The sequence below is a fragment of the Mizuhopecten yessoensis genome, unplaced genomic scaffold (assembly GCF_002113885.1).
Source record: "Mizuhopecten yessoensis strain PY_sf001 unplaced genomic scaffold, ASM211388v2 scaffold2781, whole genome shotgun sequence".
NCBI lineage: Eukaryota > Metazoa > Mollusca > Bivalvia > Pectinida > Pectinidae > Mizuhopecten > Mizuhopecten yessoensis.
The window spans coordinates 88,124-105,541 of NW_018404716.1; the positions used below are offsets into that span (position 1 = coordinate 88,124).

The following is a 17,418-nucleotide window of genomic DNA, read 5'->3' on the forward strand; positions in this document are numbered from 1 at the left end:
ATATGCAAGCGAACTCCGGGATGGCTGCAACGATCGCAATTATTCGGAAAAGTTGGAAAAGTAGTAAGCAGTCTTTCTTCATTTGCAAACAAACAATCTTTTTGCAACTGAACTGGAGGGAAAAGTCGAAGATTGAAGAAAATAGGAAATATTGATTATTTTTAAAATGAATAATAGATGTGCTGGGAATGAATTTTTAGACGAATATTAATATGCTATTTTCGATGTCTGTGCCCTACACTTGCATGGGACTTGGTCTCTAGGTCATAACATGGAAATGGTCGAGGTCCTCACCATATAACACGACACATGCATAATTAAATTACTGAGCGTCCAGATTTAGATAAACATCTGCTATTGGTTTCAGGATGATGCGTTCCCACCCCTGAGAAGTTATTTACAACAGAATTTGATTTGTTTTATGGATTGCGTACATATTGTTAATTATGTGTCAAGCAATCCTAATAATTATGTTTACATCTTCTCATTTAGGAGGGGGACAAATCATAGTCATACCGTACTTATATCAACGACAAATAGTATTGCTGGGAGATTTATCGGTAGCACGATAACATGTAACAAGAATGAGTCCCCGATTGATGTATATATATATATACGCCGTGAAGATGTATATATATATACGCCGTGAAGATGTATATATATATACGCCGTGAAGATGTATATATATATACGCCGTGAAGATGTATCGTTCATCGCGCATAGCAAGGATAATTATTGACCCATAACCAAGTGGTGATTTTTTTATAATGACGGTATAATCCGCACTGTACCGTGGAATACCTACTTGTACAAAAAGTGATCAGTCAGCAGATGAACTACGTATATATAGGTATCAATATTTCGAAGAAGCTTAGTGTTGGCAAATGTGTTAACAGTTTGTGTACCTGTGTACATTGATCGTCTACTGCGGTGGTGTACTACACCTGTTGGATAGTTCGCAATATGTACGGGGAGATGTGGACTATCGGGGACCCCGACCTACTTCTGACTGGTACATTCACATACCCAAAACGGAATTATAGAGTTCGTGTGTCACTCTCACCACGGAGGCTCTCCTATAAAAACATCAACGACGAAGTTAGTGGGAAAAGTACGATCAAAAGTATCGACATTTCCGATATTACAGGTTGTCGATGTCACAAATCCAAGACATCAGACGATCCTTTTACATATTTTACTGTATATAGCTATCCCACCCGCCATAAAACGTGCAGACCCTCCAAACGGTGTCGTGTCCACAAGGAGGTAACGTTTTGTTGTAACGCGTCAACCTCTATCGAGGGAAACTTCCAAACGTGTGTTAAATGGAGAAACGTCATCTGTAGATTGGCGAGAGGCCAGTATTTGGCCATTGAAGGTATTTATATACGTGTTTGTGATTTAAATAACAGTCATATTAAAAGCCAATAGTGGCATGTATACCATTTTGTGTTAGGTATCGGAAGGGTGGGTTTCTCTATGGTCATGCTCTAGTTCCCCACCACTACAAATACAGGTAAACACTCGGTCGCTATTGATCCACGTTTAACACAGGTACACACAAACGTTAGAAATACGTTGGACGGAACCATGACAACACGTACAACAAAAACCACCATATGATTAAAGCGGAACGTCCGGTATTTCTAAATAGTACGTACATCCCACCTCGTACACACACACATATCCATTTACTATTGAAATTCCCCTCCATGCAAATACAGATCGAACCGTAACAATAGTATACAGTATATTCATAAAAAGGGCAAGAAAGGTATAGTTGACCAAAACTAAAACCTTTCAATCATTTGGTTGAAAACACTTGCGGGCAATTTCAAATTCACCGAAACGAATTTACCGTCTGGTTTCTATTCATTTGTAAAATATTGGGAAACCGGGTTTAAATAAGCCTGTATTTTGTTCAGTGACGGGACGCATTATATAGGGTAAGTTCGTCCGTCAGTCAACGTTGGCCTGTCCGTAAATGTATGGGATATAGACACGTAAGTCTGTTGGGTCATATATCTTAGGTGTGATGTCCAGTCTTCTCTTATCTAAATCTGCCGGGCTAGGTGTAATAATATACCCATATCTACAGATTATACATTTTTCAAAACAGTTTACCCCCTTTACAAAATACAGAGAAACGTATTTGTGTAAGATAATATACAATGCAGTTGTTCATTAAATAAATCATACGATGACAATCTGGAATTATTAAATGTTATGTTAATGTCAATCATATCATGTGGACAAAAACTATTGACCATTATTATAATTAGTGCACATATTTGTTTTACAAATAAACAAGACTACGTAACGTCAGAATACTTAGGTGTCGCTAAGCGATGCTTTATTACGATAGCATGCTGATCAAGATACGCATTTCTGCTGAACTTCATGATGTTTGAGCAAAAAATACTACAAAATAGAATACAAAACAAGAACCTTAGGTCTTTTCACCAGTTGGTGACGCCATAATTATATATAATTTCATCCCCAATTGTATGGCTGTTGCACATTATCAGCAAATTCTATCGCGACATTTGACATTTTTATTTCATCTTCCGGGTCAATATTGATTCATGATTGGTTGTTCGAAATTTGCACAAAGCATGTTTTTGTCACTCAACATGTCCAAAGTATCCTCAATATGACATTTTTTCTTTACTTTTAAAACTCAGTAGCATCCAGATTTTGATAAAATGAATATGTTATTCGGCCAATTCTGATCGAACTGAAAACGAGAACTATGTAATATAAAGTTTTTAAAACTTCAGTGTATTTAATTGCGAATATAAATCAAACGTCACTCATAAAATGTTTATTGGGTGTAAACTACAGCATTATTACTGCCATATGTCTATAATGATATTGCAAAATATCACAAGTTCAAGGTCAAAAATCTTTTAAACTAATGTACATTTGAATTCTCCGCCTCTCCATAAGGTGTTCAACCAAATTTAGTGAGAGTTTTCACGTGTATTTCTTATTCCAATCTTTGGAGACCAGCTGAACCCAGGCGATAACTCCCAGTCACCAGCGGAAGGGCCACGTCTTCAACAAAATTTAGTGAGAGTTTTCACATGTATTTTTGATTCCAATCTTTGGAGACCAGTTGAACCCAGGTTATAACTCCCTGTCGCCACCGGAAGGGCCACGTCTTCATCCAAATTTAGTGAGAGTTTTCCCGTGTATTTCTGATTCCAAACTTTGGAGACCAGTTGAACCCAGGCTATAACTCCCTGTCACCACCGGAACGGCCACGTCTTCAACCAAATTTAGGGAGAGTTTTCACGTGTATTTCTGATTTCAATCTTTGGAGACCAGTTGAACACAGGTTATAAATCCCTGTCACCACCGGAAGGGCCACGTCTTCATCCAAATTTAGTGAGAGTTTTCCCGTGTATTTCTGATTCCAAACTTTGGAGACCAGTTGAACCCAGGTTATACCTCCCTGTCACCACCGGAAGGGCCACGTCGTCAACCAAATTTAGTGAGAGTTTTCACATGTATTTTTGATTCCAATCTTTGGAGACCAGTGAGAGTTTTCACGTGTATTTCTGATCCCAATCTTTGGAGACAAGTTGAACCCAGGCGATAACTCCCAGTCACCAGCGGAAGGGCCACGTCTTCAACAAAATTTAGTGAGAGTTTTCACATGTATTTTTGATTCCAATCTTTGGAGACTAGTTGAACCCAGGTTATAACTCCCTGTCGCCACCGGAAGGGCCACGTCTTCAACCAAATTTAGGGAGAGTTTTCACGTGTATTTCTGATCCCAATCTTTGGAGACCAGTTGAACCCGGGTTATAACTCCCTGTTACCCCCGGAAGGGCCACGTCTTCAACCGAATTTAGTGAGAGTTTTCACGTGTGTTTCTGATTCCAATCTTTGGAGTCTAGTTGAACCCAGGTTATAACTTCCTGTCACCACCGGAAGGGCCACGTCGTCAACCAAATTTAGTGAGAGTTTTCCCGTGTATTTCTGATTCCAAACTTTGGAGACCAGTTGAACCCAGGCTATAACTCCCTGTCACCACCGGAACGGCCACGTCTTCAACCAAATTTAGGGAGAGTTTTCACGTGTATTTCTTATTCCAATCTTTGGAGACCAGTTGAACCCAGGCTATAACTCCCTGTCACCACCGGAACGGCCACGTCTTCAACCAAATTTAGGGAGAGTTTTCACGTGTATTTCTGTTTCCAATCTTTGGAGACCAGTGAGAGTTTTCACGTGTATATCTGATTCCAATCTTTGGAGACCAGTGAGAGTTTTCACGTGTATGTCTGATTCCAATCTTTGGAGACCAGTAGAACCTAGGTTATAACTCCCTGTCACCACCGAAAGGGCCACGTCTTCAACCAAATTTAGGGAGAGTTTTCACGTGTATTTCTTATTCCAATCTTTGGAGACCAGTGAGAGTTTTCACGTGTATTTCTGTTTCCAATCTTTGGAGACCAGTCGCTCCCAGGCGATAACTCCCTGTCACCACCGGAACGGCCACGTCTTCAACCAAATTTAGGGAGAGTTTTCACGTGTATTTCTGATCCCAATCTTTGGAGACCAGTTGAGCCCAGGTTATAACTCCCTGTCCCCACCGGAAGGGCCACGTCTTCATCCAAATTTAGTGAGAGTTTTCACGTGCATTTCTGATTCCAATCTTTGGAGCCCAGTTGAACACAGGTTATAAATCCCTGTCACCACCGGAAGGGCCACGTCGTCAACCAAATTTAGTGAGAGTCTTCACGTGTATTTCTGATTCCAAACTTTGGAGACCAGTTGAACCCAGGCTATAACTCCCTGTCACCACCGAAAGGGCCACGTCTTCAACCAAATTTAGGGAGAGTTTTCACGTGTATTTCTGATTTCAATCTTTGGAGACCAGTTGAACCCAGGCGATAACTCCCTGTCAGGCCAGGTCTTCAACCAAATTTAGTGAGAGTTTTCACATGTATTTCTGATTCCAATCTTTGGAGACCAGTTGAACCCGGGTTATAACTCCCTGTTACCACCGGAAGGGCCACGTCTTCAACCAAATTTAGTGAGAGTTTTCACAAAAGGGCCACGGACATCACCTGTGGCCTAGTGTTCTTCGCCAGGGAATCGAAACAGCGACCCCCAGCGCCACAGATTGAGCTATTAAACGGAAGAAACCTCTTGCGAGGCAAGAATGAGACAATAATCCTATTTAGAAGTCATATCATTGTTATTTCCTACTTAAAATCCGTAAAATAAGTTTTTAAAGTAGTGGCCTTAGAAATTTTAACTTCATCGCTATAATCTCGGACTAATTTAGATATTTTTTATCACTCCTTGGCAAGTTTTGAAAAATCGTGAACTGTTCATTCAAGATAATAAGTTTACCTCTTGTCTTAAAACAAGGTCATGTTAGCTCAGCAGAGCTATTCTTACAACTATAACAACAATGATATATTAGCACAAAAAATATGTATCCCAGTGTTACCATGCATCACATAGCATTTCAGCATTAAATCTCATGCCAACAAGAAGCGCATGCAGCATATGTACACAAAGAATATACAAATGCAAATATGGCTAATATAGCATTATCTGAAGCAGCAAGAAGAGCATATATAAGTAATATAGCATTATCTGAAGCAGCAAGAAGAGCATATATAAGGAGGAACTAGTGATAAAAAATGGTGTACACAGCTCAATTAAATACATACAAATAATGTATAAGCACACACAGAATGTAAGTGATTACATGCAGACACTTAAGACTTAGCTGATGACGTAGTGTAAAAACAACCACTAATCGGGCCATATCAGGTGCATTTGTATGCGTCAGACTTCTGACGACAGAAAACGCCTCAGACTGTCTTATTTCATCCCGTAAGCTATTCCACAACAGGGCGACCACGAAACGGTAGGTTCCGTGCATCCTCGGACTGATTCCAGGGGTTACGCTGTCTTATGGTCTAGACTACGTACGTCAGAGTGCGACAGTCTACGTAACCTATGGAATTTCGCCGATGACCTCGAAGATAGATAGCAAAGAGATTTTATTTCCACCCTATTTTATGGAGATGTCACAGTCAAACTCCCACGGCCACTCCCACAGGGCTGGCTGGTATTTTTTGAACCTCTCTGCCCTGTTTTGAATCTTCTCTAATTTCCGGATAAATTCAGGTTCGAGACGTTCAAATTTTAAACCATTGAAAAAATATAATCTTGCTCTTCTTGTTTATAGCCAAAATTCTGATGCTTTTATGCAATATAAGAAACATATGTACTTACAAGTTTGAATTAGACCTATAAACGCCCAGCATTTTAACAGAATAGTCACATTTGATTTTATAATAACTCATTTAGAATAAAGAACTATATTTATATGATATCTTGCCTACAAGATGTAAATCTAGTAATTTGTGTCTGGAAGTTGTCGTGGTCGACTTGCATCCCCATAATACCAATTAAACCAATGAGTCAATCACGGTTTTACTTTCTTTCTCAAGAACAAAGTTTATTATCGTCAGCATACTTGTTGATTAAATCAATATGAAAAATATATAGCATTGGAATAAATGCTTAAAACACAGTCTAGTCAACTACATGTAGGCAGAGACGTATAATATATTGTAATATATACGTCTCTGATGTAGGGGCCTATATGGTACTGTGGTACCCCTTGGCGCTCTCCGTCACTTGCACTGGTCTCCTAGGTACTGTTCTTCTCCTTCCTTAGTATGCCAAGGCTCCATCAATACTGGTTATTGTGCCTTCGGGAACCTGTGCACAGAGTCGTGTAAAGGGACTATTTACAGTGATTAGATTTATTAGGACTTATTAGGAATTGTAATAGACGCAGGCTTTAAGCCTCTGTATCCATATCAAAATAATACAATAACACAATATTACACGTTATAAGTGTTTTTTTTTGTTATATCCTAAACTGTATGCGACAGATTGTTATTAGTTAAAATTACCCAAACTATCCTGAAACAGAAACGATAAGTACTAAAAATGATGATTATACATTAGCTCTTCAATACTTACAAGCATCCTTAAGGAAAGAGATTCTATAGAATGTCACATGATTAAGTCACATGACTGACCATACAAAATGGCGAGCAAAAAGTCGGAGCAGCTCCTGTTCGGGACATTTTCATTATACCCAAGAACAAGACCATCCTATAGGGTTTCTCTTTCACGGATGGGAATATCATATACAAATATCGATGAAGATGACGAAAAAGACCAATGTGTAAAACACATAAATATGGGCGATGTTGTGGGTTGCCGGTGCCGGAGATCAAAAATGGCAGACGACTCCACAGCATACTTAACAATATATGCATATCCATTTCGGAAACGGACAATGAGTTCTAGGTCAACTCGAATTCGTATGGATTTCACATTCGGATGTAACGCATCATCTTCATTTGATGACAATTTCCGAACATGTGCAAAGTGGAGAAATGTTGTGACACGTTTGGCAAGGGGCCAAGAAGTAGCGAAGGAAGGTATGTTTACTAACGTCAGTGATGAGGACGTGCACACACACAATATCAGTCTTGGGTTTAGTCAATATGATACGGTAGCATGGTTGTGTACTACTACCACCACAATATAATAACTTGTTATCCACGGCTTTAAGATGTTCATAGTCAATCAATTTGAACGTGTCATAAAGTCATGTTAAAGACATGCCAGCTGGCAGGCATTGATGCATACATGTCCGATAACTGTAATATTTATATTGACTAGTCTTTTAAAAAGGCATAACCAGGTCAACGAAGTCAAAAATACGGCATTAAGGCTGATGTAATGATAAAAGTTGCTCACCAGATTTATAACTTGTCAATCTTCTAAGTGACCGAAATGAATGTTACGAAATGACATGTTATTTGAAGATCATTTATATACCTAGGTCATGTGGGGCTTTATTTCTCTTTAACTATGTGTGGAGAGGCATACCAACCTCACAAGTAGATGATTGTTGCTATGGGAATTTACAAAAATCATTGAAAAACGTCCTGAGTAACATATTTTACNTCGTATTTTCGTGTATTTTTTCGCAAATAAAAAAAATTGGGGCGGGGCCTCAAACAGGGGGCGGGCGGGGATGAGAATCTAGCAAATAATTTATTATGGCCTTACCAGGAGATTTTATTATGATTTTAATTGTTTTCTTATTTAAAATTTGCTAAAATGTATTACCAGGAAATTTTATTATGATTTTAGTGTTTTCGCATGGCAACATCTATCTTTATTTGTGGTCGGAATTCCTATCAACAGCTAGTAGAAGAGAAATAAAGCTCTGCATGACCTAGGTATATAAATAAACTTTAGATTATGGACCATTTCTCAGCACTCAGTTGGGTTGCAAAAGAGATTGACATGTTATAAGTCCAGTGAGCTATTTTTATGAAAACATCAGCCTTAATGACTTTTTTTGACTACGTTAACCTGGCTATGTATTTTTTGTATGGCCAAAGTATAAGTTCAATATATACAAATAACATATGTGAGTTGCGATTTGTAATTGAGGTCTTTGAACATGACTTACCAGGGGGTTGGAATTTTAGTTGATTGCATCATCTTTTAGGGGGCTTGTTGAACCTTCATGAAACTGTTTTCCACTGCTTTAGATGCTTCTTCATCTTTTAATACTAATCATTCTGGTTATATGTTAAAAGTAGTAAAGTTCGAATTATATATCTAAAACTATAATCACAATTGCACATAGAATCGGCAGGTGTCCATAGTATGCCAATATATGCATGTACTGTAAATGAAGAAAAGCGAAACTTACAATGCATTTCAGTCTACTCAAGTTTGGTTACAAACTTAAAATTATTTATGAGGGTTATAAAAACAACGTAAACTTTGCTAGAGGACAATAAACAGTTGCTTTGTGCTTTATGAAAACTTGGTACAAACTGGTAGGGGTGGTTTGATCGATGTTTACTTAAGTTTAATTTTTCAGGAGAACAGGGTGGGACATACATTTACTGCATAATGTTGGAGATCATTCCAGTGGTTTAACTTTATGGCTACGAATTAAACATATGAACAAATATAAACTGTTGAGACATATGACTGACTTTCACTCTTTTGCAAGACTGTTATTTCACTTTAAATGCTGAGCCTGTAAGTGTAATGTTGAGGGAAAATTTAAACAATCCATGAAAAATCAAATTCAAAGGAAAAAGAAATTGTTTCATTTCCAGTCAATGGGCAAGTGATGAGGTATAAATAAGGGATACATGATACGGTACCGGTAATATGAAAAATGTATTGAACTGGTTTCTTTATAGTTAATTAATTATAAGGAAGGTGGCAGCATGCCATCCAGCAAGGGCCACAGGCTGGAGCCAGGGGGAGAGTACAAGAGGGGGACATGGATAACATCTTAAGTTTTTGTTTCTCGCTGTTCATTATAGACACTTCAATCTCCAACTGGATATGCATTAGAATAAAGCATTTGTGTGACTGCTCTGATATTGTATAATATTATACGGCCATAAACAGGGCCAGCTGTAAACAGTGTCTTCAAATATTGGCATTGACAACATGAACACATGAAAAATGAAATAAGTCACTGAGTTGTTGAATGACGGAAATACAACCAAAACAAAACCAAGACAGATATTCATGTGGTAGTATTTTAGTTACAAGTAGGTGAATTTTAATACTGATTTCACAAAGTTAGCAAATTTTGCCCCCTTGGTGGCTGTCCAAGACATGCTCTCTTCCTAAGGACCTTGTCACATGTCTCCACTCTCCATGTGTATCTGCCATTAGTAAGGACATGCAAAACTGTGCATGATGATACATAAGCACCAGATTGGAAGATGATCAGCAAAGTTCATGTGGTGTTTTATTTCATGACTCTGGCAAACAGGGTTGTTATGCTTGGTAGCTCAGTGTATGTCAGTTTCGACACGGTGCTAAGCTTGTAGCCCGCCAAACTCCAGAAATTACCCTTCATGCCCTTAAAGAAGCCAATGTTAACTGTCATGCTGGCTCATACCGACAGCCCCAACCTTCCTAGCCTCCTGCTCTATCACTCTGACCTCTAGCTGTCCCTGCATACCCACTGATCAGTTCTTCCCCATTTAGGCTTTGAAAAACTTCTAGCTATAGCCCTAGACACCCTGATACTATGATTTATTTGATGTTCCCATACCTGAGCCTCCTTCAGAGCTCATTTTACCTCCCACTTTTTATACGCCCGTCAAATTTGACAAGAGTATTATGGTATGGCGTTGTCTGGCCGGTGTAAACTTTTGTTTGTCCGGCAATCTCCTCCTACATTTTTCGACCGATCTCTTTGAAACTTGGTATACATTGTAATCGTGATATGAAGTTGTGTCTCCCTTAAAAGGATTTTGGTTTCGACAATTTTTTCAAAAGTTATTGCCCTTTGTTCATTTCAGTATTTGATTTTTGTCTGGCAATCTCCTCCTACATTTTTCAACGGATCTCTTTGAAACTTGGTATACATTATAATCGTGATATAAAGTTGTGTCTCCCTTAAATGGATTTTGATTTGACAATTTTTCCAAAGGTTATTGCCCTTTGTTCATTTCAGTATTTGATTTTTTGTCTGGAGATCTCCTCCTACATTTTTTGACAGATTTCTTTGAAACTTAGTAGGCTAAATAATCATGATATGTTGTTGTGTTTCCTTGAAAAGAATTTCGGTTCGGCAGTTTTTGCAAAAGTTATTGCCCTTTGTTCATTTCAGTATTTGTTTTTTTTATCTGGAGATTTTCTCCTACATTTTTATAGCATGACGGCTTACCACTCTTTGAATGATGCAGATCTTATTTCAATGTAAGAAAGTATATAGCACTATATGGCATCCTACAGGCCTATATTGTTCCGCCCCATGGTACTCTTGTTACCTGTTCATGTGGGGACCCTTGCTCATTTGCTCCCCTGATCTTGTCATCCATGCTGTCCCTCAACATAATGACCCTCTGCACCTTGGTTATCTTAATTTTATCTAATTTACTTTGTAGACCAGCAATGACCACAAGAGGCTATAAGAATGATATGCTGGCAATAGTATATTTACTGGGAGGCTGCACTGGTCAACTTGTTTTTTCCACATTTTTATGTCCGTTTTCTCATATCTTGCCATCATTTACTCCACCAACTTCTGCATTTTGGATCCATAGGTATTCACCAGGTCAAGTGTCACATTGTCTTGATATTGGTTTGTGCACTGGTATGCTCCTCTGGTACACCTGGTAGGTCCCACCGATGAGCCCTTGTGCCAACCACTTCGGAACTTTGCCCATGTCTTCGTAATGATGTTCAATATCTTTCAAAGTTTTGGTTCATTCTCTTTTGACCCCTCTGGATCCAGGAGCTGTCTTTTCTGCCCTACCTTCCCCTCTTTTTGGATTGCTGTGCATCTTTCTAAGGTGTTCCTCTATCACTGAATGTAATCTAGTCAGCAGTATGGTTATGATAAAGGTATTTAGTATTTAATTGACTATACTGACAACAAAAGGCAAATATGTCTTAAAAGAGAAACAGTGAATATGCTTCATTTAGATCTACATACCGGGGTATATATGTTTGTATTTCAAGACATTTGCAGATATTTTGCAGACTAAATCTCCCTTTAAATATCTAGTGATATTTATGATTAATATAATTAGCATACAGCTTTCTGTAAACTAATCTCTACACTCATTCCATGCTTAGTTTCATATCAGGTTTATGTCGCTTGTTGATGCTCAAGTATTAACTAGCGGCTAAAGTATAAAAACACTGGAATGTTTTACTTGTAGCTGAACATAAGTAGCGGCTAAAGTATAAAAACACTAGAATGTTTTACTTGTAGCTGTTCATAACTAGCGGCTAAAGTATAAAAACACTGGAATGTTTTACTTGTAGCTGTACATAACTAGGGGGTAAAATATAAAAACCACTGGAATGTGTTACTTGTAGCTGTACATAGCTAGCGGCTAAAGTATAAAAACACTGGAATGATTTACTTGTAGCTGAACATAAGTAGCGGCTAAAGTATAAAAACACTGGAATGATTTACTTGTAGCTGAACATAAGTAGCGGCTAAAGTATAAAAACACCAGAATGTTTTACTTGTAGCTGAACATAACTAGCGGCTAAAGTATAAAAACCACTGGAATGTTTTACTTGAAGCTGAACATAACTAGCGGCTAAAGTATAAAAACACTAGAATGTTTTACTTGTAGCTGTACATAACTAGTGGCTAAAGTAAAAAAAACACTGGAATGTTTTACTTGTAGCTGTACATAACTAGCAACACTCATGCCATTTTGTGGAACAGTTATATATTTCTGTGTACATAATAATATAAGATAAACAAATGTAGGCCTTGTGTACATATATATATAACCTTGTGTATGTTGTTGTGTGTAAATGTATGATTAGACATATTATAGCTTGATCATGATTTTTCTTATCCAGCTGTAGCTTACAAAACAGCACTTAAGTGGACATTTTTTGTATTACAATAAAAAGTAGAATCAAGGATTTTAATGAAAAAAATACATGCTTTAACTGTAACTTATCCACTTATATATATATGTTTCATGACAACCATTTATCGATAAATATAACAAATTCCTTTATCTGAAATGACCAGCCGTTATTTACCTGGTGTTTTATTGACCTTGATGAGATATGTCTATCAGCAGTATGTGTGGCAAAACTTAATAAAGCGTCAGGGGCTGATTATATACCAGCTGAAGTTTTAAAAAATGATACGGCTTTGGATCTTTTATTCCAAATATGTACAGGATGTTTTGAATTGGGAATACAGTAGTGCCACATCAATGGACGTCCAGTATCATAAACCCTCTATATTTAAGTGCTTTAAAATCCATATATGGAAATCAGGATCATTTGATGATAGGAATCCACTGAATTACAGAGGAGTGACACTAATATCTGTTCCATGTAAAGTATACACATATTTACTTAACACCAGACTAACAAAGTGGTTAGAAGAACGGAATATTTTGTGTGATGATCAAAATGGGTTTCATACTAATAGGAGTAGTGAGGAACATATTCATACATTATACTCCATAGTCAAAGACTGGAAAATAGCTAGGCAATCAACTTTTGTGTTTGTTTTATAGACCTAAAAAAAGGCATTTGACTCAGTGCAACGACACCTTTTATGGTATAAACTTATTAAATTAGGCATTGGAGGAAAGTTCTTAAGTGCTTTAAAATCCTTATATGACAACACAACATGTACAGTCAAAGTAAACAATGATTTCTCCCCATGGTTTGACATCACTTCCGGGGTCAAACAGGGCTGCAGTTTTAAACGATTTGGCTCAACTGATTAATGCTGCACAATGTGGGATATCCGTGGATGACATCATTTTAAGTATACTTTTATATGCTGACAATATCGATATCATCACGTTGTCTGAGGAAAAATTGCACCACCAAATCACCATTGTGGATGCTTGGTGTCAAAAATGGGAAATAAAGGTAAACAGGGAAAAAACTAAAATAGTGCATTTCCGGAAGTGAGGTTTTAGTTTGAACTGTCAGGATCAGTGCCGGAGAATTCTGATAGTTATAAATATCTCAGAGTATGGCTGGATGAAATTTGAACTCTCAAAAAGGCTGTTATGCGAATTTCTTAATCAGCAAGTCTCGCTTTAGGAGCACTATATGGTAAATTCACATCCAATGGAGACGTATTCGGTATACACTAAGCTGTATAGCTCCTTAGTGGAACCAGTTCTCATGTGGTATGGGAGTAGCATATGGGGCACGAAGGAACTGTCGTCAGTAAAGTACAAAACAAGGCCTGTAGGTATTACTTATCCGTTGATCGGTATACGTCCAATATAGCCACTCGAGGGGACATGGGGTGGACTTCAGCATATACAAAACAACAATTTCATTGTGTGCGGCTTATGTGCAAGCTACTTCGTGCCGATGACAACAGAATTTTTACAAAAAAATATGAAATAGTCATCCAGGAGGAGGAAAGGATGGTGTTCAAGTGTATATAAATTTATAGATTCCATTGATGGCCATCCTATACTCAATGATCAGACATTATCATACAAGTGTGCTACAAAACATTTAGCTGTAAAATTAAAAAACCTAGATGCGGAGGAATGGAGGAATCAACTATTTAATGATACGAGAATTAGGACAAATGGTAATAAAGTTAGGGCATATAGAACTTATACAAACACTCCTGAAGTGGAACCATATGTTTGTCAAAATATGCAAAGATCACATAGGCGTATAGTTTCATCATTTCGCAGCGGAAACTTACCCTTGGCAATCGCAGGTACTCTAGACCGCCTTTACCATTAGTGGAAACACTGTTTAAACTATGTGATAGTCAGGAAATAGAAGATGAAAGAGACTTCTTCATAAAATGTCCACATTATGATTATATTAGGTTTGACTTTTTTTCCATGGCCCTGGGAAAAATTCCAGACTTCGCAATGTTATAGACGAAGAACAGAAATAAATCACCATAATGAACTGTAATAGCATCCAGACTCAGTTTCTTACTTCTTTATTACAATAGGCACAAAGCACATAGATATATAGTGCAGTGATATCATCTAGGTGAATAGTATCTATAGTGCATCATTAGAAACTACTATTTAACTTGATACTCATGTAATTTAAAAGCATTTGTTCTCCTTCTATTATTATTAATATAAATTTTGAATTTTAATAGTACATGTAATGGGGTACTTGGAGATGTTCTCATTATAGGATGTCTTGCACAGGTTATTGATATTTAACTTTTATGAAACCACATGTCCATCATCCTGAAATACTAAAAGATTTTCCTTGGTAATGTTTTATAGCTAGATGGAACACAAAAGTAATGTCTTTTTATGAGTATTTTAGGTGAATTAATTTACGATGAAATGATATGTATCATGTGTTTAATAGTGTCTCGTAGGTCAGCATTTGGCCAGATATTAATTTATGTTAATGGTTTTTATCTTGTATTTGTTTTACTGTGAATTAATATGTGACACTTTAATAAAATTGTAGTCCGGTTTAATTACTAAATGTTATGCGTTTGATATCCAGTATGAATAAGGTACTCCATTATCAATTTCAGTCATGATAATGTTCAAGGAAATCAAGTGATTAACATTTTTTTCCTTAGAAAAAAGCTATAATTTATATTATGTGTAGTTTTTATTTTGTTTGTTTACAATGTTTGTTTGAGTTTTATGGCCCATCCACAACTACATGCAGTCATTCAGGGCTAGGATTATCTTTTAGTACGAGGCAACCATTTAAAGGCTCAAGATGGTGCAAGGAGGAAAATTTCAGAATTTAGTTAAAAATATTGTGTAAAAATTATTGAAAAGGAAAGATGTGAATAAATAGCGTAAAAAAGTTATATAGGTTAAGGGAATCACAGTTTATAATACAGACCAAAGTCTTTTATAAAATTGAATAATGCCTCCAAGTCTACGGAAGTGAAAAGGGTTTTCAATCTTTTCACGTCCATGATATTGAAGTATATCTAATGAATATATCTAAAATCTTAACATTCTAATAATGTTTAGGTACATATATCATCATATCAATAACAAATTAACTTGGCTTTATTGGTTATTAAATTATGTATTTCGTTATCAAGTGTGCATACGCTACTATGGGCATTTCATCTATCTCAAGCTTGTAGTTGTAATTTTGTGAATGACTTATTAATATCAGCAACATTCATTTTTGCCTGTATTTTTTATACTGTATATATATATGTAAAAATTTGATGCCTAAACACTAAAATACATTTTTGATTAATTTTTAGATTCCAAATATATTTCTGTGTTATATTTAATTTTAAGTACCACAGATTTAGATAATTAATCTAATTCACAATCTAATTCCGTGGAAGTACCTTTTATCACTTATTGCCTACAGCCAGATAACTTTTCAAAAATATTTGTTACATGGTATAACTATAAAAAAAAAATTTTTTTGTGATCGTTCTTTTTTAGTATTTCACCTATGCTTTATGTAATCACAGTATTGAAATAAAATGACAACTCTTTTGAACAACATCTAATAGTATAATAGCTAAATATATAAGTATTTAACACAAAAATAATCAAAATTTCATTATAATCTCAAAACTCATGTTGATAATTAGATTATATAATATCAATATTTTGTTTATTGTTGGCATTTGTTTTCTGCAACATGTCAAATCTAAGTCTTCTTAGTCTCAGTTATATTTTTTATGTATTTACAAATGTATAAATGTTGTAATTATATGCTTATGAGCCACAGGGCTTAAAGCTAATAAACAATACAATACAATACATTTGATACCCAGTTATAATTTGCTAATCTAATTATACTCCACCATTGGAGTTCTTAGTTCTTATAATTAGTGTGATCAGAGACATACGTCTCTGGTGTGATAAGTCTTATAGACGATCACTCAAATGTGACCACTGAAGGCCATTTGACCAAAGCAAAGGTAACCTGGCTCTTTCACAGTTTTGGGGGAAACTGGTGATCACCCAAGCATGATTGTTGGTAGCACTGCCTGGGGCAAGGATTGGCATATTTGGGAAAATTTCAGCCGAAAGGGGGATATTTAACTGAAACTTCGGAAATAAAACGGTCCAAATATATTTCCTAGTGTGTGGATTAAGGGATTTTTTTTTTTATTATAATAAATTTTAATCATATAATTATATTTGTTCTTATGGTATGAATATCATGAACATGCATTGATACAATTTATCAATGAACAACTGTATTGTATATTATTTTGTAAATATGTTTTCTTTACTTTTTATTGTGAAGTGAATAAAAATAAAAATTGGATTGAATTTAACAGTGTAATTGTATGGATAGGTGAATAATTACACCTAGTCTGTCAGTACATTACATAATTATATAAGGTCAGAGTGTAGATCACATGGATCACACCTAGGAATAGGACCCATCAGGTACAGAAAATATCTGCCTACTCTATATTGGCCCTTTATTGGATGCTTGTAGTTAATGAATTTTAAGTTCTGCTTTACATATGTATATTTTTTATGTACAGTATCAGATGTATACAATTTTATACTGAAAATGTTTCAATATAATTTCATACTGTCAATTATAACAAAGATTAGCAACATTTCATACGTATACATTATACATTAGATATATAGAGATCATACATCTTTATGTATTATAATTTATTTCAGGCATACGTTCTATCCCATTTGATTTATTTACACAGTCTAAGTACAATTTATATTTCATTACAGTTAAATAGATATTAATTTTGCGTTAATTTGTATACGTGGGACAGATCTATCCTACACCTCCATGTGTCATCTGTCTTACATGGGACAGATCTATCCTACACCTCCATGTGTCATCTGTCTTACATGGGACAGATCTATCTTACACCTCCATGTG

At 36.3% G+C, this 17,418-nt stretch overlaps 1 protein-coding gene across 2 annotated transcripts in view; it reads left to right on the top strand.

Moving 5' to 3' along the window:
• The first annotated feature begins 774 nt into the window (after positions 1-774).
• LOC110446543 (sphingosine kinase 1-like) overlaps positions 775-17,418 on the top strand; it is a 31,037-nt gene continuing 14,393 nt past the window's right edge. Inside the window, exon 1 of one of the 2 annotated variants that reach the window (XM_021491739.1) lies at positions 775-1,378. In XM_021491739.1, coding sequence (XP_021347414.1) covers positions 964-1,378 — 415 coding nt within the window. In that variant the 5' untranslated portion in view covers positions 775-963. Of the gene's footprint in view, positions 1,379-7,084; positions 7,491-17,418 lie in introns of those variants that run through there. The other variant, XM_021491740.1, reaches the window with a different exon arrangement.